Source organism: Chelonia mydas, chromosome 22, assembly GCF_015237465.2.
Source record: "Chelonia mydas isolate rCheMyd1 chromosome 22, rCheMyd1.pri.v2, whole genome shotgun sequence".
NCBI lineage: Eukaryota > Metazoa > Chordata > Testudines > Cheloniidae > Chelonia > Chelonia mydas.
Genome location: NC_051262.2, coordinates 16,013,337 through 16,041,122, shown reverse-complemented (window position 1 = coordinate 16,041,122; position 27,786 = coordinate 16,013,337). Strand labels below are relative to the sequence as shown.

The following is a 27,786-nucleotide window of genomic DNA, read 5'->3' as shown; positions in this document are numbered from 1 at the left end:
TCCTGTACCTGGAAGATTAAATTAGAAAAAATCAAATTGGAAAAAGATAAAAGTGAGAGTAATTAAACCCAGAAACAACTGATTCAGGGAAGTGGTAAAGTCACCACCATTTGGAGTCTCTAAATAGATACCACACATCTTTCTAAGAGAGATGTTCTAGTTCCACCACAAGTTATTGCATTCAATAGTATTTACTGCTGGAGCAGAAAGAGAAATTCCCTGCACTGCAGGAATCACTGAATGAAGGACTCTGGCCTGGGCTATCCAGGAGGTCAGACTAGATAATCAGCATGGCACCTTCTGGCTTTGAGACCTCCAAATATAATTTCTCATTCTAATTATTTTTCTTGTTGCACACCTGAGCTTACCAACTTTAGAGGTCAACATGAACTGTCACAGAGAAGCTTGGAAGTAAATCTTGCTGCCTTTGAAGTTAATAGAGGTTTTTGCCATCAAGTCCAATGGGAATCTGAACTGGCCTTGGAAGTATGGTACATTCTGCATTGCAGTCTGCAATCCGACAGATGGGAACAGAACGGGAACTAAAGGACGTCCTGAAGAAAATGGATAGGCTAATATCTCAGATCTCTTTCCCTGACATGCTAAGCAGAGCATGGCTGTTGTATTAAACTACATCACCACTTACTGCACTGGAAACCTCTTCACTATTGACTTAATCTGTATAATTGCTAAGGCAAAAGAAAGGAATATGGAGCAGATTTGTTAGAGCAAAGATATATTTCTTTAAACTCCAGGCTGGAGTGTCTGAACACATTGACGATTATAACAATTGGTTAATTTCACTTGATTTTGGGAGGGCAGAGTTGCAGTTTCCCTCTTGCTCATCCATCCCCAGTAAAGGACAGTTTCTGCCCTGCAGAGAGCATGGAAGAAAGCGTATGAAAAAATACCTTTCGTGGTCCTGATTGGTGGTGGAACGTTGGCTGTTCACACTGAATGTGGTCTTAATCTAACTACAAAGGCTGAATTATGTCAATGGCTAGACCAAAGAGATCAAGAGGCGTTCTACTGTATTAAACCTGACAATGTGTCCTGTGTGGCTTTTACCTACCTGAAGACAGCAAAAAGCCAGATTCATATCTCAGCGTCTTGAAAAAAGGGCCTCTAACAGGTATTTATATTAGAAAATAATTCACTGCATTTTCAAAGGCTTGGAGAGGGTTTAGGAGTTGGTGAGATCAGTGCAGCTAATCCTTTAAACCCTTTGCAAATGGAGGCCCTAGGTAATGCCTGAGTGGGGCTAGGAGATCCTGTTTTAGATTCTGTGGGAATGAGGCTTTTGACAGTGCAGGAGACACGGATGGGGGAAACCTCAAAGGGTTTTGAGAGCCAGTTCAGATATTGAAAACTTATTCAAAGTTTGAAACCATTTTGTTCTGGAAATCTTGCTGGAGAGCTCATGCTGTCAAGCTATTTGCATTCTCTTCTGGTTCCTGAGATCACAGAATGTCCCTTCATCAAGGCTGAGAAACGATTTGTGAACCTTAAAGCCAGTAACTTGACCATAGTGAGTAAAATTTTCAAAAGAGCCCCCTGATTTAGGAACCTAAGTCCTATTTCAAAAGTGACTTGGGGCCAGATTTTAAAGGTACTTAGGCATCTAAATCTCAATGTATCAAATTAGGATTAATACCTCTGGGATATATTGTTGTCAAAATGTTTATGTGGGATTGGAGCATTGTATGTACCTTCTCCAGCAGGGATGGGGGATGCTAATGAACCTCCCCCAATATCAGCCCCTGAGCCTACCTCCTGGAGAGAGATGCATATACTAGTTCAACCTGGATTCTCCAGCAGAGACCCTTGGATAAATAACCTGTGTTTAGACTGGCTCATGGCCCTCTTCATGATCCAGCAAATGGACAAGACTGCTGATCTATGGAGGGCCCCAATCCTTAGGGAAGAATTGGAAGCATTTGGCCCACTGAGGCCTCAGACTGGGTGCTTGTTCTGAGCTGAAGCTGTGATGAATTTGTTACCACAAGGAAACCCCTAGGCTGCAGGGGGCTGTTGAAGGATTTATCCTGCCAGAACCCATGTCTGAGCTGGGCTGAACTCTGGTAAGAGTATTAGCATGCATGTAGATTCTCTTTGTGTTTATTCTTCAGGTGAAAAGCGTTAGAGAGAAAAGTAGGCTTGCTTAGCAAGAGCTGTGTGGTAACTTAGATCTGTAGCAATCCCTCTGTGATCAGTCTCTGAAGAGAAAGCAAGCAGGCCTGTTTACGCAGATTGTCTTTATAGGGAAATACACAGTGAAGGCAGGGAACTGTACAGCCTGGGAACAGCCTGCTCAGAAGGGAGAGACACACAGGTCGGCCCCAGAAAGGCAACATCTGTGGGTGCCCTGAACTACAGAGGGGAATGTCAGGTGCGGTTGCCCCACATTGGCTCATTCAGGGCTCCTCTCCCTTTAAGGGACACCAGAAGACTGGCTCATCCAGACAATCCTCCTACTACAGTTTGATGGCTACAGAACCATTACACACCTACTCTCCCCTCAGATTCTGCCAGCTCCTGCTGCCAGGGATGTGCCTAGTCCTAAGAACCCTCCCCAGTTTCCCCATAGTGTTAGGAGCAGCTACTTCTAAACTAAGCTCTTCCTCACCTGAGCTGTGATAGCTTCTCCAGCACATGTGGGTCTATTCGACTCCTCAGCCTACACTGCTCCCCTGCAGGTGCTGGGTTTTTTTCCTCCTAACACCCACATGGAGGAGCTGTCTTGCATCCCTACTCCCATTGCTACTCCTCTGCCTCACTGGACGGCAGCCTCTCAGATACCTGCTCTCTGCTAGCTCTTCTCCCCCAATCACAGCCACTCTGAGGGGCACCTGTTCCCATGCCCAGCCCACTCAGCTGTATCCTGGGTCCTAAGGAAGGAAGCAGTCTCATGGGATTGCTGGCTGTGCTCCTAAGGAGGTAGATTCCCCCCTTAGGAGCAGCTTCTTGGTCAGGGTCTGCTCAGCTCACTGAGTTAGGCAGGAGTCAGACCTTCCCCTGCACCCTCCTGAATTTTTCAGAGCTGGGGAAAGGGCTCCTGTAGCTCACCAGACTCACAATACCTGCAAAGGTATAGTATTTCAATCAGCCCTCAGACAACCTGAAATAAGTAACCCAAGCCTTCTTTCCCTGATCTAATTTGGACTGGCTACTAACATGGCCAGAATTACAGAGGGCGCTTTGCTTTGCTTTGCTTTGCCCCTCCCCTTTCTGATAGACCCACTACTTTGGGAAGGGAATTAGTCTATAAATAGACTGCCTTCCACACACACTCACCTTTTTTTTTTTTTTTTGGTGGGGTGGTTTAAAATGAACAAAGCTCTTGCAATAGAAAAATTGCACCAATTAAAGAAAGGGAGCCAGGCAAGAAAGAACAGCTGGGGATAAGGACTGTTAAATGCTAGGATAAAGAAATCTGCACCCTCTCTCTCTAACCAGCCTAACAAGTTAGGGTGTGTGGCAAGGAAAGGCAGGAGGAAAAAATGAAAGCATTCTAGCTTGCTCCTTCAGATCAGAGGCATTTCACGTCCTGCTTCATCCTGTGAGGTGCCTCATGTGGGTAGACCAACTTTCAGGATTAGAATTTGTGCCTCTTTTGCTCTTTATGTAGCATAGTAGGTAGAAACTGCAGGGAAACACAGGGGTTCCAAATCACCACATTTACATAATACAGGTAAGCTACTGAGGCCTAACCACATAAACACACTGGTGCTTTGCCTGGTTTCTAAAACTTAGAAGATGGGGAGTGGCACTAGAGGGCTCACAAACTATTTAGAGGAATATTATCCAACTCTTATATGCCCTAGGACTACCGTGAGGCTCTTGAGAGATTTAACACAAGAGTCTCCCTCCCTCCCATCAGCCGTGATTGCTCCCCAAATATACAGAGAACAGACATGAATACAGAAGTAGGAGGGGAGTTTCTCAAGAGTCCTGCTGCTTTCAATGGTAAAACAAGGAAAATTCCTGGAGAAACCCATGAGGGACCAGCAAGAACATGGAGTAAAAATATTTATTAGTTCATTTCTAAAGGAACTATTACAGTAGCTCTAGCTCTACCATATTGCCTGTAGTTAAACTACTTAATGATGCCAGGGAGGTGTGGCTTGCTGGCTCATTTAAAATCTCCTGTTCGATTCATACAGAAATGAAACAAGCAAGAATAAAAAGTAAAGCCGGCTCATCTATGCACCCTTGTTTTTTAACCAGCCCTCTTACCATGGCACTCCCTGAGCCATGGCTTGACCTCGTTTAGACCATAAGCTCTTTGAGGCAGATACTGTCTTGTACGTTTGTGCAGTACCCAGAAAAGTGGGGACCTGCTCCAAACTGGGGCCTCTGGATGCTACCATATTGCACATAAGAGGTTTGCCTGGCCCTTTACAGAGAAGGCCTAAAGATGAGCCCCTGCTCTGAGGAATTTATTATGCTAAAGGTGAGTGAAATGCATTGACACCAGCTTTCCCTTCATGCAGGGTTAAAGGAAGCAAAAACTCATTGGGGCTCATTCTGATCTCGTTTACACTACTGTAGACCCAGGGGAACTCCTCTGGAAACACTACAGTAAATGTAGATTCGATGAGAGCAGCTTTTGGTCCATTAAGATTGATTCACTTATACCCCTCCAGCATGGTAGGCAATGGAACCATTTACTCAAATTCTCTGGTAGGAGAAGTAGGGCTCTTTGTCAAAGGGTTTTTCATTACAGCTCATTATGTGACTAGGAGGCTCATTAAAATGAGGGACTGAGTGATGGCACTGCCGAGAGCGATGTATCAAGTAAGCAGCTGATGTGAAAGCCACCTTACTTAGCCAGCGCACCTCAATCCTGACCTCAGCCTTCTAATTCCAGGCCTGGGTCCTTCCTAAGGTAGGTCTGAAAAGTGTATCTCGGTTTCATCCCTTGTTCTTCCAGGCCTTAGTTCCCATAAAGCAGCTCCAATACAGGTTGCTCCTGAAGCATAGCCCTGTTATTCCAGCAAACCTGGGTATCAATGGCTCTTCTTACACAGAGACCAGACTTCAGGGATGCTCAGACCCCTGCTAATCCTGCAAAGCTGACCAATTAGGAGAATTTGTGCTTGACTTTTTGCCACTCTTTGCAGCAGAACATCAGTCATATGGGAGATGTCCTTTCCAGATTTGCCTCTTCAGCACAGGAAGCAGCTACAGAAGACTGCCTCGAACACTGTGCACGCCTACCTCCTGTTCATGTGTGGCAGATTTAGAGGAAGAACCAAAGGGCTAGAGACTTACCACTGTCTCCCAACTCTTCAGACAGGTTTTGAAGTTATACTGCCTGCAAAGGGTGGCTGATTTGGACCTTAAGGTTGGTGGATTGGAAAGACATGACTTGTGGCGCGCAGATTTTGTTGGGTTAGGGGAATCAGCAGTGTCATTCTAGCTACCTTCAGAAATGAAATGCTTCATGACAGCCACTTAGAATGGTCTATACTGAACTACTTAGCTACTGAAATACCCTAAGCTACTTAGACCCCAAATTCTGGTCTGATTTAGATTTCCTGGTAGCAGCACCAGCTGTCCAGTCAGTGTCTGTATAAATGTTAATAGGAATTGTGCATGCAGGGGAATAATCCCAGATGTCTCATTAAAATGAAGAATATCACCCAGATAGAAATAATCTGACTTTTGCTTCCTGTGCTTAGATCACATTTATATGTTGTTATATATATGCATGAGGACAGTGATATATGAAAAGCCATTTTAGTTTAATTCATGTAAGTCAATGCAAGCTCTCATAAAAGTCCAGTATGTAAAACGTATGCTGCTTACTCAGCATTAGCATATAAGTGACAGGTTTTTGTTCTGCATGGGAAGTTAAGCTGACAATCTTTCCCTGTTCTCTTGTTGTTCCAGGAGTTGCAAGTCAGCACCTCGTGTTGCAATAGTGCATGTTGCAACACTCTAAAGTGCTGATCTCCTCTGAAAAATGACAGGATGGGGCTCCACATATATTTTCTTTCAGTGATTTTCACATAATATTTACTCTGTTCACATGTCAAAAGATAATTTCTTTTTTCGGACCAGATCTGTGAGTTGAGCCTGGGATCTGCAAAGCTACCTTGCTCATCACCAGAGATAGAGATTCTCCAGTTAGAACTTAGTTGACAGCTCTGACGATGTGAAAGGTAGTGCAGGTCTTGCTAATGCTAGTAAAAGCTTGTTTTTGTCAGTAACATAAGAGACGCCTGGCCCAGTTGTGCTGAAAAAGGCACAACCGTTTTTATAATGTCACTTTTCTGATCCAATCCAACAGCGTTCTAGCACAAAGAGCAGGTCTTTCGCTGGTGTAAATAAGTGTAGTTTCACTGAGGCCAATCTAGAAGTGGGGGATTATTATAATTGTTATTCGTGTTGAGGTAGCACCTAGGAGCCCTGGTCATGGAGCAGGACCTTTTGTTCTAGGAGTGACAGGCTGGCCATATGCTGCAACGTCCAGGACAAACGTTACGGAGTTAAGATAAACTTTGCTGAATCACGTTAAACCTAGTGAACTAGGTAAAATAGCTTTGGGTCCATCGTATTAAAAATACAATTGTTTGAACTGTTGTGGGAGTGTATGTAACTTTTCTAGGGACTTGACTAATGTAAATGTTAGGATCCGCAAAGGACTTTTTGGGGAAATGCATATAAGGTAGATTCCCTAGGAAATGTCTGGAGGTGAGGGGAATGCAAATGACCCACTTCAAATCCATCCTTTTTTAATCTATGCCCTGGGGAGGAAAACCAATTGCATGTTAATTATCTGTTCTTAGACGCCCCAGCTGAAAGACCCCAGAACTGTATGAAGGGGAGCTCAACCTGTGAGGGTGCTTGTTCAGAGCTGAAGCTGTGAGGAACTTGAACCCACAAGGAAGCCCCTTGAGTGGGGCTTAGAAGGACTGCTCCTGCCAGAGCCCAGGTTAGAGCTGGGTGAGCTCTAGTAAACTTATAAGCAGCCATGTACTGTGTTCTTTCATTGTTTTTATATATTTTCTCTGCAGTGCTTTTACCTTAACAATAAAATAGGCTTGCATGGGAAGTGTGTGGTACCTTATAACATGGGTGATTACTCTGTTTCTGAAGGGAAGGGAAATAGGCCTCCTTAAGTAGAGTCTCTTGCTGAGAATAATCCAGTGAAGGCAGGGGACTGTGCAGCCTGGATGCACCCTGATCAAAAGGGAGAGATGTGGGTCTCCACCCAAGAGAGGCAACAGTTGGAAGCCTGAGTGTGGATGCTCTTGCTGTACCATATAAGTTTCCCTGAACTGTGACACTAGGTGCTGTAACCCACACACACAAAGGCAATTCCTGCCCCAAAAGAGCTTACACCCTAAGAGACAATAGGTGGATAGAGACTGAGCGGTGAGGAAGCCCAAGTAGACAGGTCATATACGGCAGGCAGTGATCTCAACAATCTCTAGGCTACTGGTATGCTAAGTTTTTTGGTAGGCATTGCAGCGAAAGAGAGTTTTAAGGAGGGATTTGAAGGCACGATGAGTACATTCTTCCTAGATATTAATTTCAAAACTCATGCTAGAATTTTAGTAGCATTCAGGTCTCTTTGGCCTCTCCTTTCACCCACTGAAATTTGCCGGGGTCTTTCTAACTGGTATCGATGAGTTTCTTAAACTATTTGCCCTTACATGATGTACTTGGAGGCTACATTATTCCATTCTGTTGCCTTGTAGCTTGCCTTAAATTAAGGATGATCAATTGGTAGTAAATTCTCGATACAGTTCATGACATTTAATGACTGGGAGAATCAATGTTCAAAGTGGAAAGGGAAGCCAGAAGGGGGATCTCCTGCAGTGTTACAGTGCAATAGAATGCTAGATGGAAAAACAGGGAACTCCTGCAGTACTACAGAGCCGGTCTGAAACAGTGTCAGCTGGAGACTCCAGCTGGTAGGAGCAGCTTCACAACCAGCCAAAGCTGAAACTGCTGCACTGGAGGGCAGGGGAATAAGGGGTAAAATGTGGCACGGGTGGGGCCACACTTCCTCAGACCCATGTGCACGATAGATCACAGACACACAAACACCCTACAGGGACTGTCTGAGATTCTGTGTTTGTACTGCACGATGGGATCTTGTTCTTTGCTGGCTCTTAGGCACCGCTGTAAAACATGATGATGATGATTAATAATAATAGAATTCTACTCCTTACCCATCCAAGGTTCAAGGAAATTCTGTTTGAGGTCTGCACAGAGAGGCCAACCCCTCCAGGGCACGGGTGAATTCCTCCCTGTGCTTAAAATCCTGGCTCCTTGGAATCAATGGGAGTTTTGTGTTTAACTGGTGCAAGCCTTAGGTTGGCCCTCTGCGCAAGGGGTGAATCCATTCTTTAAAATGAGGGAAATGGTGACAAAATCAGTGGTTTAAAGTTCCGCCCCTTTCTCTTTTGTTAGCTCTCTGAAGGTCTTCGATCACCACAGGAATGGATAGTTCAAGACCCATGTGGCAATAAAGAAGGAGAGGAACATTCAAATTCTGTGAGAGAATCGTGGGCACCCTTTTGTGTGTGTTTCTCATTCTTTTTCATAAAAAGATGACTCCATCACACATGAAATCAACAGGTTAGTGGGATAGAAAGACACGGCCACAACGCTGGGCCTGCACTTTAGACCCTTCCCTATTGATGCTTTCATCAGGAGGGTGATCAGCGTTCACAAAGCCATCTCACACCTTTTACTTAAATGCCCAGACACAAAAGTAATCATCAAAGCAGAAAATATCAGGGAGATGCACATAGACAGGGAGCAATTCGGTGACATTCATGAATATGTCCAATATATGGCAATGACAGACATTTTTCAGGGCCTTAAGGTGGGTATCATTAATGCCTGGTCTATGACTATAGCATATGCCACAAAATTCACCCACCAGATCATGTGGTTGGAAACCAAATCAATGTGTTTTTTTATGTACATGTGTTAGCTGCTATTTATCTAAAATGAAAAAAGGCTATAACTTGAGAACAAAGCACTTGATTAGAGCTGGTTGGGAGGACAAAGGGAAATTTCACCAATCCCCCTTGTCCCCCCCCCCAAATCAGTTAATAAAAAAATAGGGAAAAATTTGTTGAAATTTATTTTAAAAAAAAATCAATTAAAAATCATCACAATTTCAAAAATGTTAAGTATCAGAGGGGTCGCCGTGTTAGTCTGGATCTGTAAAAGCGGCAGAGAGTCCTGCGGCACCTTATAGACTAACAGCCGTATTGGAGCGTGAGCTTTCATGGGTGAATACCCACTTCGTTGGATGCATGGAGTGGAAATTTCCAGAGGCAGGTATAAATATGCAAGCAAGAATCAGGCTAGGGATAACGAGGTTAGTTCATCAGGGAGGATGAGGCCCTCTTCTAGCAGCTGAGGTGTGAACCCCAAGGGAGGAGAAACTGCTTTTGTAGCTGGCTAGCCATTCACAGTCTTTGTTTAATCCTGAGCTGATGGTGTCCAATTTGCAAATGAACTGAAGCTCAGCAGTTTCTCTTTGAAGTCTGGTCCTGAAGTTTTTTTGCTGCAGGATGGCTACCTTTAAATCTGCTATTGTGTGTCCAGGGAGGTTGAAGTGTTCTCCTACAGGTTTTTGTATATTGCCATTCCTAATATCTGATTTGTGTCCATTTATCCTTTTACATAGGGACTGTCCAGTTCGGCTGACATACAGAGCAGGGGGGCATTGCTGGCACATGATGGCGTAAATTACATTGGTGGACGTGCAGGTGAATGAACCGGTGATGGTGTGGCTGATCTGGTTAGGTCCTGTGATGGTGTCGCTCGTGTAGATATGTGGGCAGAGTTGACATCGAGGTTTGTTGCATGGATTGGTTCCTGAGTTAGAGTTACTATGGTGCGGTGTGTCATTGCTGGTGAGAATATGCGTCAGGTTAGCGGGTTGTCTGTGGGCGAGGACTGGCCTGCCTCCCAAGGCCTGTGAAAGTGAGGGATCGTTGTCCAGGATGGGTTGTAGATCACTGATGATGTGTTGGAGAGGTTTTAGCTGAGGACTGTATGTGATGGCCAGTGGAGTTCTGTTGGTTTCTTTCTTGGGCTTGTCTTGCAGCAGGAGGCATCTGGGTACACGTACATCAAAAAATGTTGCTATCTCTCTAGCAATGACACAATAATTTACTCATTACAAAAATAATCAAATTAAAGATATCGCTCTAGTACACTGGGTCCTGTCCGTCCATCCGTCCGTCCGTTCCCCCCGCAGTTTTTGTTAAGCAATTGTTTTCACCAGTTCTGAGATTCAGACTGGCTGGAAGAATTAGTGGTTATTATCTTCTCTTTATAGCGTTAGTGGTAGCCTTTGAAAGAGAGAAGATTGGTGACAATGTATAAACAAGCATCCTCACAGCCTTTCTAGAGAAGTGAATAAAGAGCCACAATGGATCTGACCCAGAACAAAATAGGTAGTTCTCCTCCATTGCTCTGAAAACCTGAAATATTGCCATTCTAAACTTGAGTGACAATGGAACAGGTACTTACTGGTCACAGAGCATGATAATGAATGGGTTTGGCTAAAATAAGAATATGCCTCTCCTGCTGCTCCTTTTCCACTTAACTCTTGGCTATTTTTAGCACCAAACTTTTTTTGAGATTCTAATGATGGTTTTTTTCACCTGTGGGACCAGAAGCAGAAATCCTAGGCAAGGCTATTCCTGATGAAATCTCTAACCCAATTTTGTGGTGTGCCGCCAAACTACGAACAAGTATCCAACACAAGCGCTGAAATTCTGGAGCCTGACCCGGCGTTAGATTTTGTGCCATGCTCATTCCTATCTATCCCGCTAATCACTAATGTATTTATCCTCAAAGAGGAAAGGGAAGTGCTATTGTCCTTATTTACAGATGGGGAACTGAGGAACAGAGACTAAATGATTTGGCCAAGGTTGCACAGAAAGTCTGTGGTGTACGAGGGACTCGAACCTGGGTCTCCTGCATCCGAGACTGTACCGGTTGGACACTCCCGTTCCTCTGAGTTGTCTTAAATATTAGCAGATAGTGATATGCCACTGACAGAATCTGTTTGGTTTTTAGTTTAGTGCTGTTTATGCTGCCAAATTGACTAACAAAGCTCTGGACAATAAGTTCAAGTAGCAGCATGCTTTCCAGCCCTTAACACTTGTCCTCATTTCACTTCTATTGTTTAATGGATTTGGAAATGAAGAGAAACAGTTCCCTAATGGCCCAGGGATGCTGCACTCCAAACAAACTGATGTCATGTGGTAACATGTGCAGCTTTGCTTCCATGTAATGTTTTAAAGGAACAACTCTAAACGCTGTACAGCAAATGCAATAAATGGATGAGTGAGCTGTTGGCTTACAGTGTCGGTGCATATTTGGGGGTGTATATTGCAGTGCCAGAGCCCAGTCAGGGGAATCAAGGTAGAACATGACCCTCCCTCAAAGTAACCATGTGGTAGGACAGGCATCATGAAAGACTCTGCCAATCAGCTGCCACATTGTTGTTGTGCTAAGAGCCTAATGACTTGTTCTGTATGAAATGGATCAACTTGCAGCCATCTCCATCTTCTATACTGAGTAGGGTGACCAGAGAACAAGCATGAAAAATTGGGACAGGGGGTGGGTGGTAATAGGCACCTATATAAGACAGAGCTCCAAATATCAGGACTGTGCCTACAAAATCAGGACATCTGGTCACCATAATACTGAGGTATGGCTGGTAGGGGCTCCAGGTCCCTGCATACAATGTTCCATCTTGATTCAAGCAGCCAGTCTACTTGCCATGAGGCAATCTGCTAAACTTTGAGCCAACCTGAGAAAAGGAAGCATGGGTCAGTTGGATGTCTCCGTGTGGCTGACTGATATGAGCACTAAGAGTTAATACAAATCATCTGTTGGTACAATTCCTTCAGAATTTAGGTGTGACCATCCCTTTAACTCACTAAGCGGCTTGTCTTGTTAACGACAGACGTCCCAAGGACAGATCATAACATATACTAGGGCTTACAATGCCACTAGCCCAGTCTGCAAAAGGCAATTTTTAGTCACAGTCATTGATTAACATTACAGCAGTTTTCCTTGAACAGTTTTTCTTCTCTTTTTCACCATTTAGTCTTTCCTTACTAAGTGCATAGCAACTTCCTTGAGCCAATGACTATACTAACCCCCAGAATGATCAAATTAAAGGTGGAAGATGCATTATTTTGAAAACAAGTTATTTGATTTCTGAGGGTTTGAGTAAATTAAACAAATACTCCAATTAACCAAAAAGAAAAGGAGTACTTGTGGCACCTTAGAGACTAACAGATTTATTTGAGCATAAGCTTAAGTGAGCTACAGCTTATTTCATCGGATGCATCTGATGTAGCTTATGCTCAAATAAATCTGTTAGTCTCTAAGGTGCCACAAGTACTCCTTTTCTTTTTGCGAATACAGACTAACACGGCTGCTACTCTGAAACCTCCAATTAACCAGTGCTTAAATTATCAAATAAATATTACCATATGTTGAACATATAGGGTGTTTTTGTAGTTATCAGTTAGAGTAGTGAACCTACTGCTTTCTAAGGGCTTGATCCTTAAAACAAAAAATCCTTTAGGCAATAAATAATCCCTTTGAAGTCTGTTAGGCCCTGAACCTGCAAAAATTTATGCACATGCTTAAGCCATTCATTTGCACATGCCATGAGTAATGGCAAAGTCACGTGCAATAAATGGAATTGAAAAAAGGGCTGGGAAATCTAAGTGTGCAAGTGGAAACATGCATGTAGCTAAGGGAACCCAGTAAGCCACTCACAGCTTTCTATTCTGCACATCGGGCTAGTCTGCGTGTCCTAACAGGTCAGATAATGCCTGGATAATCTGGAAATGAGCAAGTTATAAATTACTACAAAGAGAGAGATTGTGTCTGTCTTTAACTTCTATTATTCTAGGAATCCTGCATGCCAGTGAAACTCCCCCACCTTCTGTATTTGACACAAGCAGCAGAATAATCACTGGTCAGTAACTTTATACTTCTCTAGAGCTCTTTACAAACATTAAGCCTTGTGTGATGGGTTAATACTCATTTTACAAATGTGGCAACAGATTGACAGAGAGAGGTTAAGGGCAAAATTTGCAAACTTTTCTGTGCCTGAAGTTAGTCACCTAAGTAAGTGGTTTGATTTTGCAGGGGCTCTGATTCTAGTCCCTCTGTGTGCTCAGCAGCTCTCAAAACCAAGCCACATTTTCTGCAGGAAGGCGGCCGCATTTTAGCCACTCAAATTCAAAAGCGTTGGCTGAAAGCGACTTATCAACAAATCAGTAACTGCAAATAGGATCTGGGCGTCCTGACTTCCATTCCCCTGCTCTGACGGTTCCATCTCATGAATGGCACAAATGCTGAGTTATAGTATGATCTAAATGAACGTACATGCTTAAATGCTGTAACCTTTACATAAATGCTTGAATCAACTGTTTTTACTCATGTACTTTGGTTACATTCACAAGTTGTATGGGTCTCCCTCTGGTGGCTAATTTAAGATCTACAACTTCATGGGGTTTTCTCATTTGTAAGACTTTCATGTAGACATGGAAAGGAGCTAGGGATTGTATTGCTATTACAATTTTCTTATTAAGGCCTATTTTCAACCATAGAAATGACCTGCTGACATTTGTCACTCATTTTGTCAGTCAGCATGATATTATCAAATGAAAAATGCAAGATTAGAACGAGATCCCCTTTCCCCAGTAGCTTTATCGGGCAAAACAGGTGGAAACCTGCTTTCCGCAACATATCTGACTTCACAACTATGGCTCAAATTAATACTTGTTTGAAGAGAAAAATGAATTTACCTTATGGGAGATTCAACACTGTCAGTGGATCGAGTATTTCACAAAGACAGAAAACGGTAGGTTTTGCTCTCTTTCCTTAGAATCAAAGACATAGCGGTGGCTCTTTTCCTTGTCTAATAGTATTTAATTTGTTAGGCTTCTGCTTTCTGGTAAGCGGTAGCTTTTGTTTTACTCTGTTTACATTTCCTTTCAATAGAAAAACACCTGGCTAGGGAGTATTTATTTTACTTTCTATTAATAATTTTAACTGCTTATTTGAGGTGACCAATTTTACCATACTTAATGTACATTTACGTATCAGTAAAGGTATGTGACTTGTTCAGTAGACAACTCAATAGCATAACAAACACAGCCACTTGGGAATTCCCAAGCGAAACCTGAAATCAGACAAGGCTCGCTCAAAATTTTGTTAAAAGTGGCCCACGGTGAGAAACTGAGAATGAACAAGGCATATGTCAACTTGAGTTTGTGACCTTGTGGTTTCAAATGAGTTTCACTTATTGAATATAAGTCGAGTATAGCAGGGCTTGATCTTGATTGGGAGCTACCCTAAATAAAAATAACAACAGATATGGAACTCAAAGCAAAATTTGGAGGCAATGTAAGAATTTGCAAATTGAAACAGAAGGAAGTGGTTTTGTTTTATGGGTTGTACCAACCCATAAAACAAAACCACCAAAGCTAGGAAGAACATAGTTAGGAGAGTACAGAGACTTTAATTTGGTACATTCATCCATGGAGTGAAAGCAGCAGTTGTTTATTTTCTTTTAAGATAGTCTTTGTTTCTTTTTCTCCATTAGCACTTAAATATTTTGGTCTCGGTGGAACTGGAAAGCTTTGGACTTTGATTGGTGTTGATATGGATTGAAACAGTCAAGTTCAAAGGAAAAAACATGGACATCCCATACTCAGAGCCCATGAGTAAACCGTTAAAACGTTGCTCATGAAATTGACAAACTGTTAGGGGACTGTCCATAGTTCTGGGCCAGTACTTCAGACCCTTCCCCATTGATACTTTCATTAGAAGAGTGCTTAAAGTTCACAAAGCCCTAATCTCTTCTTTAGAAGCCTAAAACTAAACATCAAAGCAGAAAGTGTCAGTGAGATGCACACAGATCCAGAACAAGATGGGGAGTATGGCTATGTTCAATACCTGGCAGTGAAGGATGTTTTTCAGTAGCTAAACATTGGTGTCCCCGCTTCCTGGGATATGACTCTTGACTATGCCACAGCCAGCATTCACACACCAGATCATGTTGTTAGGAATCACATTAATATGATTAACATATATCTGTTACATATTTGAGACAAGTCAGGTGATGTAAAACCTGTTACTAGACAAAGACAAAAAAGTGAGTTTAAAATGTATCTTCAAATCTGTTGCTGACTAGAAAAAATTTGTTTACTGAAAAAGTTCCTCTTCCTTACACCCCAGCTTATTGATAGGTTAGCAAGGACTTGTGGTCACATCAACAAGTTAAATGGCAGCAGCATCCTCTTCTAGAGCCTGATCCAAAGGCCAGTGAAGTCCATGGACTCATTTAGCTGTTTCCTAGCCACAGGAACATCCTGTGAAAACTGGACATGTTTTTACCATGTTTTCAAGTGAGTATTGTAGGGACAGGATTTTATAATTGTACTACAAGAATTGATGTAAGCCTTGATTTCATTCTGCTAGCCACCCTTTTTGAATAACAGAAAGGAATGACTGTTTGAGACTGGGATCCTGTTTCCCATATGCATCACAATTAGGACCTGTTATAAAGTTTAGTTAGTAAAAGACAGGATTTTGTATTGTGTCTATGATAAATAGATTAGAGAAATGTTGAGGGCTTGAAGCCATGTGAATCATTTTAGTTATAAGATTTAGCAAGGCTTAATTTACAATGTATTCTGCTACCTTTGAAGGTTTCTGTGAAAGAGTGTGTGAATGAGGAATGCACGCATTAGGAAAAGATAAGGGTTGAAGGCCACTGTTAACCAGATGGTCAAGAAAGGAGGGGTGAAGACGCCTAAGGAGACTTATCTTGCCAGAGAACCATCAATGCGCACCCATGATTGAAGAAGGGCAAATTGACGACCCTGAGGTGAAAGCTAGCACCCCTAAGGACAATTGATTAAATCGGAACCGGGACAGGATAACCCTCTCAGAAGTGTATTGGAATGTTTACATCAAAAGATACACCAATTAAGAAGTAACCGGTCACAAACTTACACAGCAAAATCCATAGACTTCAACAAAGAAAAAAGACTATAAGAACAGGGTGCTTGGCCTTGGGACTTTGGGTTCGTCTTGCCACACTCCAGGAGCATCAGATCGCGACCAATCTGACTGGCCACTAGATTGATCCAGACACTGGACTGGTAACTATATCAACTGGCAGGAGAGAGAGGGAGAGTGTGTGTGTGTGCGCATGCGCACGCGCCAATGAACTTCATTCCTGGCCTGCACCCTTTCATTTTTTATATTGAAATTTCATCTGCTTGATCACAAGTCAGCTTTTTGTGCAGCTCCTCCCTAGCATCCTTTGAGCACAGACTGCTGTCTGCATGAGAGTTTTTTAAAGTGGATAAATGTCCACGATGGAACTAAAACTAGCTTGTTACTTGAATTAGCTGTCCAGAGATAAGTTGGTCATATCTTTGATGCCACACACATAGAAGGCCACTGCTTCTCAGGCTACATTAAGTGATCCACATGTTCAATCTGTCTTCAAATGGCACTGTGTATTTTACAGAGGAATTCTTCTTAAGCACACAAATGTGACTGCTGAAGGATGCAATATATTTCCCATAACATTTTATTTTGAAAATCCGGGAGAGGCTAGTTCACCTTTTAGATGAACGTTATATACAAAGTCTTATAATTAAGACTGCTGTAAAAAAGAGAAGGTGTAAAAAAATCTTTCAACAGGATTGGTTTTATTTTTGTAACAAAAAAAGTGCATCTAGAACTAAACTAAGAGACGTATTAAAGAGCAAAAGTGACCTGATAAATACAAACAAAGGAGCTGCTGAGATTTAAATGGCAGATTCACAGCTCAAACATAGGAAAGTAGCAGTAATTCAGACTTCTGTGTGCTTTAACAACAGTTAAGAAACAAGGTAACTGAAAGAAGCCTCTTCCTTAAACACTGGTGAACAGAAGAATATCAGGAGATACATCCAGTGGATACTATGGGATGGCATTGTGAAATGGAAGATCAGCTCACAGTTTTATCACTTTCTCCATTTTCTATTAATTTTCTTTTCTTTTCATCTGTTTTCTTCTTGAAGATGCTATTTCTGTAGAACTGAAGTTCTTTGATGCTTTCCCTGATGTCATCCAGTGCTCTGTAAGAGAATTAAGTAAGGTTTCAAAATGCACAAACACTCAGGCTAAATTTGGATTCTGATGCATCTCACAAATTCCAAACTGTAAAAAAAAAAAAAAAAAAAAAAAAAAAAAACCAAGTAGAACACTGAGAAATATATGGTGCACAAATCTGTCAGTTATAAAACCACCTTCACTAGACTGAGTAATACAGGAAACAATAAAAGTTCAGCAGAGCAGGCATGCAAGGAAGTAACACTTTACTTATTGGTTTGTGCTACAGTGGAGTTGCATCTTACATGGGGGTTAGGTTCTAAAGTCAGCGCGTAAGGCAAAAATCGCGTTTAGTCAAAATGACCCTTGAAAATCCCTTAAATTGCCCATAAAGTACAGTATGCACTCCATCACATTAAGACTGGGATCAGCATCTATAGCACTACGTATCCGAGAGAATGTAAGCCTCAGGTACGTGCCCTTGAAACTGCAAATTACGTCTTGGTCCAGAGGTTGGAGGATGGACGTGGTAGTTGGGGGGAGAAAGACGACTTCAACGTCATTATGTGCAAACCAGAGTGCCGCAGGTTGGCCAGGAGCATTGTCTACGATCAGCAACACTTTAAAGTCAAGGCCTTTCTCCTCGAGGTATTGCTTGACCTCCGGAATGAAACACTTTGTGGAACCAATCCAGAAATAATGCTGCCGTCACCCAAGCCTTTTTATTTGATTGCCAGAACACGGGCAGGAGATTTTTGTTCTCCCCGTTTAGGACATGGGGATTTGCAGCCCTGTAGAGCAAGCCCGGCTTTATTAAATGCCCAGCCGCATTGCCACAAAACAACACAGTCACACAGTCTTCATTGGCAGATGCAGCTTCACCAGTAGTCTACATGTTTTTGAGGTTGAAGCGGTTCCTAAAACTGTTAAGCCAACCATGGTTGGCTCTGAATTCGTTCTCATCAGAAGGCTGTCCCTCTTCGGTGGGAGGTTTGAACAGCGCGTAGAGGCTAAGAGCCTCTTCTTGCAATGTGTTGCCATCGATAGGCACACGTTTACTGTTCATGTCTTCCAGCCATAAGTTTAATGTTTTTTCAGTCTTCACTAAAGTCTTATCATGCACCTGGCTTGTCACCTTAGCAGTTATTGGAGCACTTGATGCCACGGCTTGACGAATTTCTCTCTCTCAAATCTTGATGGCACGAATGCTAGATTCATTGCAGCCATATTTACGCGCTGCGTTGGAGACCGACATACCATCTCTCAATAAATCCAACACAGCCAGTTTTTCCTCCAGCATTGGAACAGATCACTGTTTCTTCGGTTGAGCACCAGATGAAGTAGTTGGCTTGTGTTTAGGGGCCATGTTGTATGAAAAATACGTACAGTATCTTTAAACACTAGAATCACACTCAGTGCGGCAAGATGCTCACACTATAAGAGGCATGTGGGAACTGAGACCGACTGATGGAACAGCAGATTCACGTCTCCCATCTCACGCTCACTCCGGGGCATACGCTCATTGAGTAGAATAGTGGGCAGAATCGCCTGCAGTATTTACAGGTATCTTGTTGTTTTTGTTTTGCCAAGCGTGTATAGTTGAATTCGTGTAAGTTAAATGCATGTATGATGCGACTCACCTATATTATGCAAGGCATAAGCTCTAACAAGCCAATACATTCCATGACATCAGAGGACTGGACTAGACGACCTCTAGAGGTCCCTTCCAGTCCTATGAGTCTAGTGTAGTTGAGGGTAAAGGTAGGTAAACTGAGTTGAACATGTTCTCATTTGATGAATATGGAATTTAACACTACCTGGCCTGAAAACCAAAAAGGTTAGTTTACCCACTTTTGTTTTTTAAATCACTGCATGACTTCAACTATTAAAACAAGTATTGGTATTAGTCTGAGATGCCTTATAATGGACAAGGACTCAAGAGACCCACGTTTTATTCCTGGTTTGGCCAATTATCTGCTGTGAGACCTGAGCAAATTGCTTTACCTCTCTGTTTCTCCTCCCACCCTTTGTCTGGTCTATGTAAGCTCTTTGCTTTCATTATGTATTTGTACAGTGCCTAGCACAAATGGACCCTGACTTCAGGTAGGGCCTCTAACATACCGTAATACAAATAATTATTAGAAAAGGACAGTTGTCAAGAACAGTATTTAGTAAAAATCAACAAACAAATCAAATCAGGACCTAGATTCCTGTCAGTCTGAAATCTACGTAAAGCCATAGCTAAATACCAGATTCCAGAAGATAGTACTTCCTGAAATGAGGGCACCACCAGCCAATCTTTACTTGATGATGACATTTCATTCCAACAAATGCTTCCTGAAACTGTGCCAAAAACATGCCAGCGTCCAGCAAGCATCAGCAGTAACCAAAATGTACCTATAACCTCCCTAGCCATCTTTGTATTTTAATGCACAACAGTTTTAAACACCAATCTTTAGCCATAGGATGGAATGGCTGGGAATCACCTTCTCCAATACACCAGGCTTCAGATGGCAAAGGCCTGGCTATGATGCAGGCTGGTCCCTTTGAACTCTGGGCCTTCATGTGCCCATCTTATAGAGCCCATGCATCAGAGAGCTAGGAGAAGAGGTACTTGAAGATTCAGTTACTCCTTTTTCCAAAGATTCCCATGCAAGTAACAACAACTCTTCTCCATCCCTGCATGAAAGAACTGTGCCTTATCCTAAAACAAGAGAGGTTTCAAGAGGCAGTAAAATTAAGCCGTAAAAATAACTTGTGCTCATTTTAATTTTTTGATGTAAAAGGGATCATCTGCCAATGTAGTTATGCGCCCAGATGGAAGGCATCTCAGTACTGTTCCTGTTGGCTTCCTATTTATGCTAAGTCACAGTTGCTTCGTTTCCCAATAGGAATGAGTTAAAATTGCCATCAGCAGCAATCTGCCAGACAAGTTCTGGTTTCCAGATCTTTATTCGTGAAATAAACAAACTCAGTAAATGTTTACATTAAAATAGTACCCAGAGGCCTAAGGCAGAACTGAGGCCTCGCTGTGCTAGGCACAGTATTCGGAAAAACATGGGGGACAATCCTGCCCATATTGAGGTTGATGGCAAAACTCATACAGACTCCACAGGGCTTTGGATTAGATTCATGGTGCTGGTCTTGAAAAGCTTACAATCTAAGAGAAAGTGTTAATACTTTCTACTGCATGGCACCTGCCATAATCAGACTTTAAAGAGAAGGATATGGCAAGGAACAGAACTACACAGACTTTCTGTGCCATTGGCCATAGAACTAACATGTCAGGTTTTCAAAGAAATGGGTATGCTCTGTATTCGAGTAGAAGAGAGTACTATAGCTTAAAGATATAAAAAATGTACTGCATTAAAAGCAATAGTGGAAGTCTCACCTGTGAGAAGCCACCTTCTTTGGTGCAAATTCAAATTCTTCTGAATACCAGCGCCTGTATATGGAAGAAATTGAGTTTTAAATCCATATATCTTAAATATATAGTCAGAGGCCTCTTTGGGTTTGCTACAATGGGAAATGTCTCTTCAGTGCAAAAATCTGAATTTCACTGGCATTCAGAAAAGTCACTGTTATAAACACCAAAATAATATACAGTAACTCGTCACTTAACGTTGTAATTAAGTTCCTGAAAAATGCAACTTTAAGTGAAACGATGTTAAACTAATCTAATTTTCCCATAAGATTAATGTAAAAGCGGGGGGTTAGGTTCCTAGGAAATTTTGGGGGGGCAGACAAAAGGCATTATATACTGTACAGTATTGTACTGTGGTTGGGAAGTGCCCCTGGCTTACCCCACACAGGCACAACCCGCTGCAGGCAAGGATGCTAGGAAGCACCTTTGCAGCAGCAGTGGCAGCTTACCTGGAGAAGAATAGGTGCCGACTTTGCCGGGGGATACTCCGGGCCCACCTCTTCTTGTCCCCACTCCACTCCAGACCTACCTCTTCCCACCCCCACTCCACCTCCTCTCTGGAGCACACTACATCCCCGTGCCTCCCCTTCCCGCCCCGAAAGTCCTAAGCGCAGCCAAACAGCTGTTTGGTGGCGCTTAGGACTTTCTGGGAGGGAGGGGGAGGAGCAGAGACATGGCGCTTCCCCGCTCCTCCCCCTCCCTCCCAGCACTTCCCTGGGAGGGAGGGGGAGGAAGCGGAGAAGAGGAACTTGTGCAATGCTCCCTGCTCTTCCACAAAATCTTACAAGCAGCAGACACAGCAGGCAGTCAAATGACATTATAAGGGACTATTGCACAACTTTAAAAGAGCATGTTCCCTAATTGAGCAGCGACGTAACTTTGAAACAACGTTAAGCGGGAGGACGTTAAGTGAGGAGTTACTGTAATCCATGTGAGAGCTAAACAGCTCCCCACTCTGCGTGCAGTTCAGTAAGTAGGTCCTCGTCCTTTTTCTGTTTGATCCTAGTGGAATATCTGAAAGAACTAAACAGCTGCATACTGCTCTTTCCCCGCTGTCCTCCTCTTGTTTTAGAAGAAAATTAGTAAAATATAACTAGAACGCCTTAGATCTTTTTACACAAACTTTGTATGGTATTTACCTGCAAAGTTCTTTGACAGTGCTCACATCAATTATCCTGTAATGAACATGCCTCATGAACTGAGGCATATATTTGTCAAGAAACTTCTTATCTGCATGTACAGAGTTTCCTAGAAAAAGACAAAACAGATATTTCTTTCAAAGACTTTACGAAGCTACAGTGAATTACATCCGAACTAGAGGTAGGCTATGCATCCTGAGGAAATCACATACGACTTCTAAATGTTTTCAGTCAGCTTGTAAGTCTCATGTTCCAATAAATATGATTTTAAAGGTTTCTGTCTGATTTTCACTCTGGGATCACTTCTGTGTGGTTTAAATATATAATCTCTCTGCACTGAATTCTTCAATTACTTCCTCTACAATTTCTGGGTCACAAAAATAATTATTTCAATAAAAGTAAAAATATTACACACACAACCAGCTTTTCCACTAAGGGTATATAAGCTTTACTGTTTAATATATTTCCCTCAGGTCATCGTTTTCACCTCTGTGAGTCAGGGTTCTGAGTCACCATCAAGTAACAGGACATTCAGAATAGCAGCACTTAGAGGTTGACTGTATTCATATCAGCCATTAGGGAAAAACAAGGTGCATATCTGTGATAGCAGTTTGTGAATGCAAAACAAACAGTATCAACACGAAGTCACATCAGTAATGACATAAATGTATAATGAAATATTACTACTAACAGGAATTTGTTTCCTGCAGATCTATGGGAATTTTCAAAAACTCATATGTAATATCTGCTTTAAGCAATTTATAGAATGGATGATACCTAATGCTGAACTTCCCTTGCTTAATGAAATTTGATTGAATGCAGATCTCCAAGTAGGAGACTAAATCACCCTGGCATTGTGCATTAACAAGCTTTTCAAAGCCCCACCGAGAACGAAAGGAGGATTGATTTTATTAGTATTAAAGTACACATTTTACCTGCAAGAGGACAGAGGCCAGGGGGTGTTTGCTGTCGTACAAATGACAGAAATTCATACTCTGCTTGCTGCAATGAAATTGTACTTTCTTTCACTGCCTTAGTAAGGCCAGACTGCAAGAAAGAGGCATCCATCACCAATCAAATATTTACCATTATTTAAAAATACTTCTTGCATATTTAAGTAGCAGTCAAATGTTACCTAGAAATCAATAACTGAAACAATAACCAACTAATGGCACGTTTAATGCCCAGAAGTATTAAAAAAGACAACTTAACTCTTAAATTTAACCTTTTGGGAGGACTTAACATTTTACCAAGTGCATCAGTGTTTATCCACTTCAATCCTAGCTAAGGGACAGATTCTGATCTTACTCATGTTGAATAACATCCCTACTTCAGTGAGACTACCCCAGGAGTAAGGAATAGATTGCATAAGTAAAGCACATCACAACATGGCTCTGAGCAAACACGCATCCCTGTGACTTTCTTCCACCTGCTATTTTATGATGTCTCAATCCCGAATTACTCAGATTTTGTACAAATCTTTATTTATATGCATCAATAACTGTATCTCTTCAAAAAGAGGTATATGTTGATTTATTAAATGGATTATTTATTGGATGGTGTCAGTTAAATTAATGGTCTGTAAAGCATTTTAGCAATAAACCCTACTTCCAGGGATTTGGAATCAATGCTAGAATGTTCTGCAAATATCTGTGTTTTTTGTGGTTGTTTTTAATCTAAACTGGAAAAATATGAATTGACATTTCTAAATTAGAGTGCAAATACATATGGACGTTACTGGCTTAGGACACCTATAAGTCAAAAAAGTCTCATTTTTTAAAGTTAAATATCACTTATCTTGTCAATCTGCTGTAAGAAGTTCCTAAAGCTGTATTTCCAGCTGGCTGTGCTGTATATTTCCATAGCTGTGCCACAAAAATGCACTTGGGTCTATCAGATTGTATTTAAAAATTTCATTGTGTAGCTGTGTCTTCCTTTGTGTTCTAATCTTATAAGTAGGTAGCTCTGCATGAACAAAGATGACTTATTTCTGAGCTGCTTCCATCTCCAATTCACTTGAGAAGTAAAACTAGGTTTGGATTCTCAACTGAAGGAGGACAAAAGGATCCACCACATGAATTACTTTGTTTTCCAAAGACCTGCTGATCTTTCCTAGAGAGAGTAAGATGCCTGAGAGGCTTGGAAAATCTATTCACTTTCTTGCCACTGGCAAGCAGTAAACTTCAATGGTGATTGAAGGAGCCAAAATCATCTATTTCTGCAAAATGTAGGCTTTCAATGAAAAATTAATGAGGTTTCCAGCCCATGGTGTTGGGAAAATAATCAGCCAAATTTAAACTAACTATAAATTGATGCAACATTGTCTTCCCAAGTCTGTTAGCATTTTTCATATTTTTTTCAATCAGTAGCATTGTGAACCAGACAAGATGCTGTCAGTATAGCTGCTTAAATTCAGAACCCTGTAGGCATCAGTGGAACTAGCAAGAGTCATGTCAGTTTCACACTGCTGCTCAGAGCTTTCCCAAGCAGCAGCCCCTGGTTGCCCACTCACTATCTTTCACATCGGCCATTGTTGGTAGGTTTATTGCTCTCGCTAGAAGGTGTCTAGTAAAATTTTCAAGGCCTATTCAAAGATGCTGCAAGTCAAGATTGTTAAGGCCCTTTGGACAGTCTATTTCAGGTTAGTCTTGTGGTTAAGACACTGGATTAGATCTCAGAAGATCTGGATTCAATTTTCAGTTCTGCCATGGAGTTCTTGTGAGATTCCGTGCAAATCACAACCTCTCTGCCTCAGTTCCCCATCTGTAAAATGGGGATATTTCCTTTCTCCCACCTTTTGTCATCTACATTTAGAATGTAAGATCTTCAGAACAGGAACTTTCTCTAAAGTGTTCATATAGCACCTAACACAATTTTGAGATTAAGAATTATAAAATTGCTACTAGTTACAAGGAAGCAGAGATTCTCGTACTATTGCTCTAAAACCTTTACCTTCCCATGATGCTCTTTACACCATTCTGACATGCCATCCAGCAACTCATCTGGCTGGTTTATAATCAGGTTGGGACCCTGTTAATGAGGAAAAAAATATTAATATAATCTAATCCTAACAAAAAAGATCATTCTAAAGCTTATCATCAGACAAAAGGAATCTGTCTACCTCCTGTTGACACTTCTAGCTTTAAAAGGGAAATTAGGAGAAAGCTGCCCATCTTGCTCTGCACAGCAATCTTAAAACCCATGTGGTGGGAAATGCCTCCCCTACCTGCTATAAACTATCAAGTGATTCTGTATGAATAGTAGCCTGTGGTTCCAGTTGGTCTCTCAATGGCTTCTAACATCAAGTTTTCTTAGTCTACAAATAAAAAGGCATAGTGGCGTTCTTTCTTCCACAGTCGATAACTCAATCTGGGATGTGAATATCAAGTCAGGTTCTTTCAGGCTCATGCACCATTTGATTGGATTCTGTAATTGGAACTTATTTAACAAGCGATGAGTCATGAGTCAGAACTGAATCCAGTTGCCACTTCCAGCACTGTATGTATTTTGCAGCACTAAGTAGTAGTGAAACCTTATTCTTGTCACTAAAGCAAGAAGATATGACTCATAATGTGTAAAGAGGAAGCACAGGTCTATTCAGTAAGATACTGCCAATTTTACAGGGACATCTTCCAGGTTATAATCACATCTTAAAAACAGGCATTTTGGAGTCAGCAGCTGGCAAACCTTTCAGTACTAAAAAGAGACATGCGACACTGTCGACAAGGTTGTTCAAGTATGCAGGTTATCTTCCGCTAACATTTTACACACAGCCACAATCCAAACAGCCCTCAAAAACAGGTACTAAAAACTGTTGTTTGACTTGTATTCCAGTCCACAGGTGGCACACATCTGGAAATTGCATTTATGAAAGGGCACATACCACGCTGGCTGCTTGTTAGCCAGATGGTTCAAAAAACATTGAAGATAAAAATATTCTACTCTAACCTAATAGACAGACAAACCTTCACGTATAACAAAGTAACAGTACCAGGCACTAGTAATCAGAGGTACGCCAGTACACATTGATTCCAAACTCCAACCTACCTCAGCCAAAATGTTTAAATCAGAATCAGTTATGAGACAAGCCATCTCAATGATCTGGTCCTTCTCTATGTCCAGTCCCGTCATCTGCAAAGGCAGAAGCAACAATCGTAAGAACAGAGAAGAGCTATGTTTTATACTTTGCAGGGAATGTATGTCTTAACAACGCTTTAATCCCAGAGTTGGGCTAACACTGCTGTAATGTTTGGTTTTTTTCACGAACGCTTTGCACTGATTTCAATCACCAGTAGAGGGGAAATAATCAGTGTTGGCCAAATTGAGAAAGGAAAGGGAAATTTCCGAAGCTTCTCAGGGGGCTGTGGAAATGCTTGGCGAGTGAATTTAGAGCAGAACGGCTCAGCCATAACTAGAAAAGAGACCTGGACAGCGGGAACGCCCAGGGCCTGACTCTGAACGGGATGCTTCCCTGCCATCCGAAGCAGCGAAGTCAAACAAGTGCAGGCCAACCTACAGCCTGGCAGGATCAAAGGAAGGGAAAGGCTCTGTAAGTGCAGGGAGCCGACGCAGGCCAGGGCTTGGTCTCTGAGGTGTTTCCCTCCGCTCTGTCCAGCCTCCTGCTAAACACCCCAGGTAAGGCCACCCCTAGGCTGTCCCGCGGGGGCAGGGATCGCTCCTCCTGACACCCAGCCTGGCTTTCACTTGCACACCCCCCTCCACGTGCGACCCCCGGCACCCGTCTGACATGCCCCCCCCCCCAGGCACCCGTCTGACATGGGGGGCCCCTCCCAGGCACCCATCTGACATGGGGGACCCCTCCCCCACTCCTGCCCCCTCAGCCAGGCACAACCCCATGGAAACAGCCCACCTGCGTGCCCCGAGCCCCCCGGCACACAGCCAGCCCCCTCACCTCCAGATCCACCCAGACCATCCGCTGCCCCATGCTGCCCGCAGCCATGGTCGCTCCGTTCCGGACCCCGGCTCCCACAGCCGCCAGCAGCCGGCGCCCGTTGGAGCCCAGCAACCAACCACGCATCGCGACAGGCCGCAAAGTGTCGACCTGGGGACTACAATTCCCAGACGCCCATGCGCCATCGCCCCACGCCGTCCTATGACTGGGTCTGGCCCGGGGCTTGCTGGGAAATGTAGTCACCCCAGGGCATCCCAGGAAGCAGTATTCGCCCCCGCCTCCCGAACGGCAGTGCATGCTGGGGCTTGTAGTCTCCACACGTCCCATCTGTCCACGTCTGTACCGCCGCTAACTCTCGGGGCAGATGGTTACAGTTTTTATTCTGCTCCAAGCGCCTCTCCACAGGGAGTATTTTACACTGAGGTCTGTTTAGTTTGCAGGTTCTAGTCCATGACTGGGGCTCCTGGGCACTAAGTTAATACAAATAATGTAAAAGAAGGAAATTGCATTTACTTCCTCAAGGCAGGGGCCTGTAATATTGCACATCGACTCAGCTGCCTCATCGAGAGCCTGGGCTCCCGTAAAACACAAATTAAATAACAAAATAACTCACAGACTGAGCCACTGCGAAGTAAATGGGACACTCAGAAACCTGATTAGTTGTCACTTATTCGCAGTATAGTTAAGGCTAAGATTTTGTCACAGATATTTTTAGTAAAAGTCACAGACAGGTCATGGGCAATAATGAAAAATTCATGGAAGCCCATACCCTGTCTCTGACTTTTACTAAAAATATCCATGATAACATGAGCCGCCTGGACAGCTGCGGGCGGGCTGGGAGCTCCAGGGTCCCCTTCCGCTGGTGGCTCTGAGCTGTGGGGGTCCCACCTGTCTCCTGCGGCAGGTGGGAGCTCTGGGGATCCCCACCCCCCCACACCTGCCGCCCACGAGCTCCTGGGATTCCCCCTGCTGCCCACGGGATCTGGGAGCGGGGGGGGGGGGGTCTGCCTGCAGCTGGCGGCTGCTGGGGGCTCCCACCACCTGGGGCTGGGGGGGCTACTCCGCAGCACCCTCCCTCCACAGGTAGCAGAGGACCCTGGTGCTCCCAGCTGGTGCTGGCTGAAGTCGCAGAGGTCTTTGGAAGGCACAGAATCTGTGACCTACATGACTAAATTGCAGCT

The 27,786-nt window shown here is 43.0% G+C and overlaps 2 protein-coding genes and 1 long non-coding RNA gene across 6 annotated transcripts; 2 read left to right on the top strand and 1 right to left on the bottom strand.

Annotated features, from left to right (window-relative positions):
* The first annotated feature begins 385 nt into the window (after positions 1-385).
* NXPE1 (neurexophilin and PC-esterase domain family member 1) lies at positions 386-8,976 on the top strand. Its single transcript, XM_037882081.1, is given in 5 exon segments — positions 386-411; positions 695-789; positions 792-1,081; positions 8,519-8,888; positions 8,891-8,976. Coding segments are annotated over 5 exon segments (867 nt in total).
* Positions 2,839-7,171, top strand: LOC122463530. Of its 4 annotated transcripts, XR_006286979.1 has the most exons (4): positions 2,839-2,937; positions 4,727-4,888; positions 5,124-5,347; positions 6,795-7,171. It is a non-coding gene; the product is annotated as an uncharacterized LOC122463530 (long non-coding RNA). The 4 variants fall into 4 exon arrangements; XR_006286976.1 differs by lacking the exon at positions 6,795-7,171 and having other exon boundaries at positions 5,124-6,404; XR_006286978.1 differs by lacking the exon at positions 6,795-7,171 and having other exon boundaries at positions 2,871-2,937; positions 4,743-4,888; positions 5,124-5,874.
* Positions 8,977-16,726: 7,750 nt separating the features above from the next.
* On the bottom strand, positions 16,727-26,805 carry REXO2 (RNA exonuclease 2). The gene is made up of 7 exons (XM_007060466.4): positions 26,606-26,805; positions 25,741-25,824; positions 24,646-24,723; positions 22,629-22,740; positions 21,694-21,802; positions 20,522-20,575; positions 16,727-17,156 (listed from the first exon to the last, which is right to left on the bottom strand). Exons 1-7 carry the CDS (start codon positions 26,729-26,731, stop codon positions 17,027-17,029), a joined length of 693 nt encoding a protein of 230 aa, XP_007060528.2. The 5' UTR covers positions 26,732-26,805; the 3' UTR covers positions 16,727-17,026.
* Between the last annotated feature and the right edge of the window lie 981 nt (positions 26,806-27,786).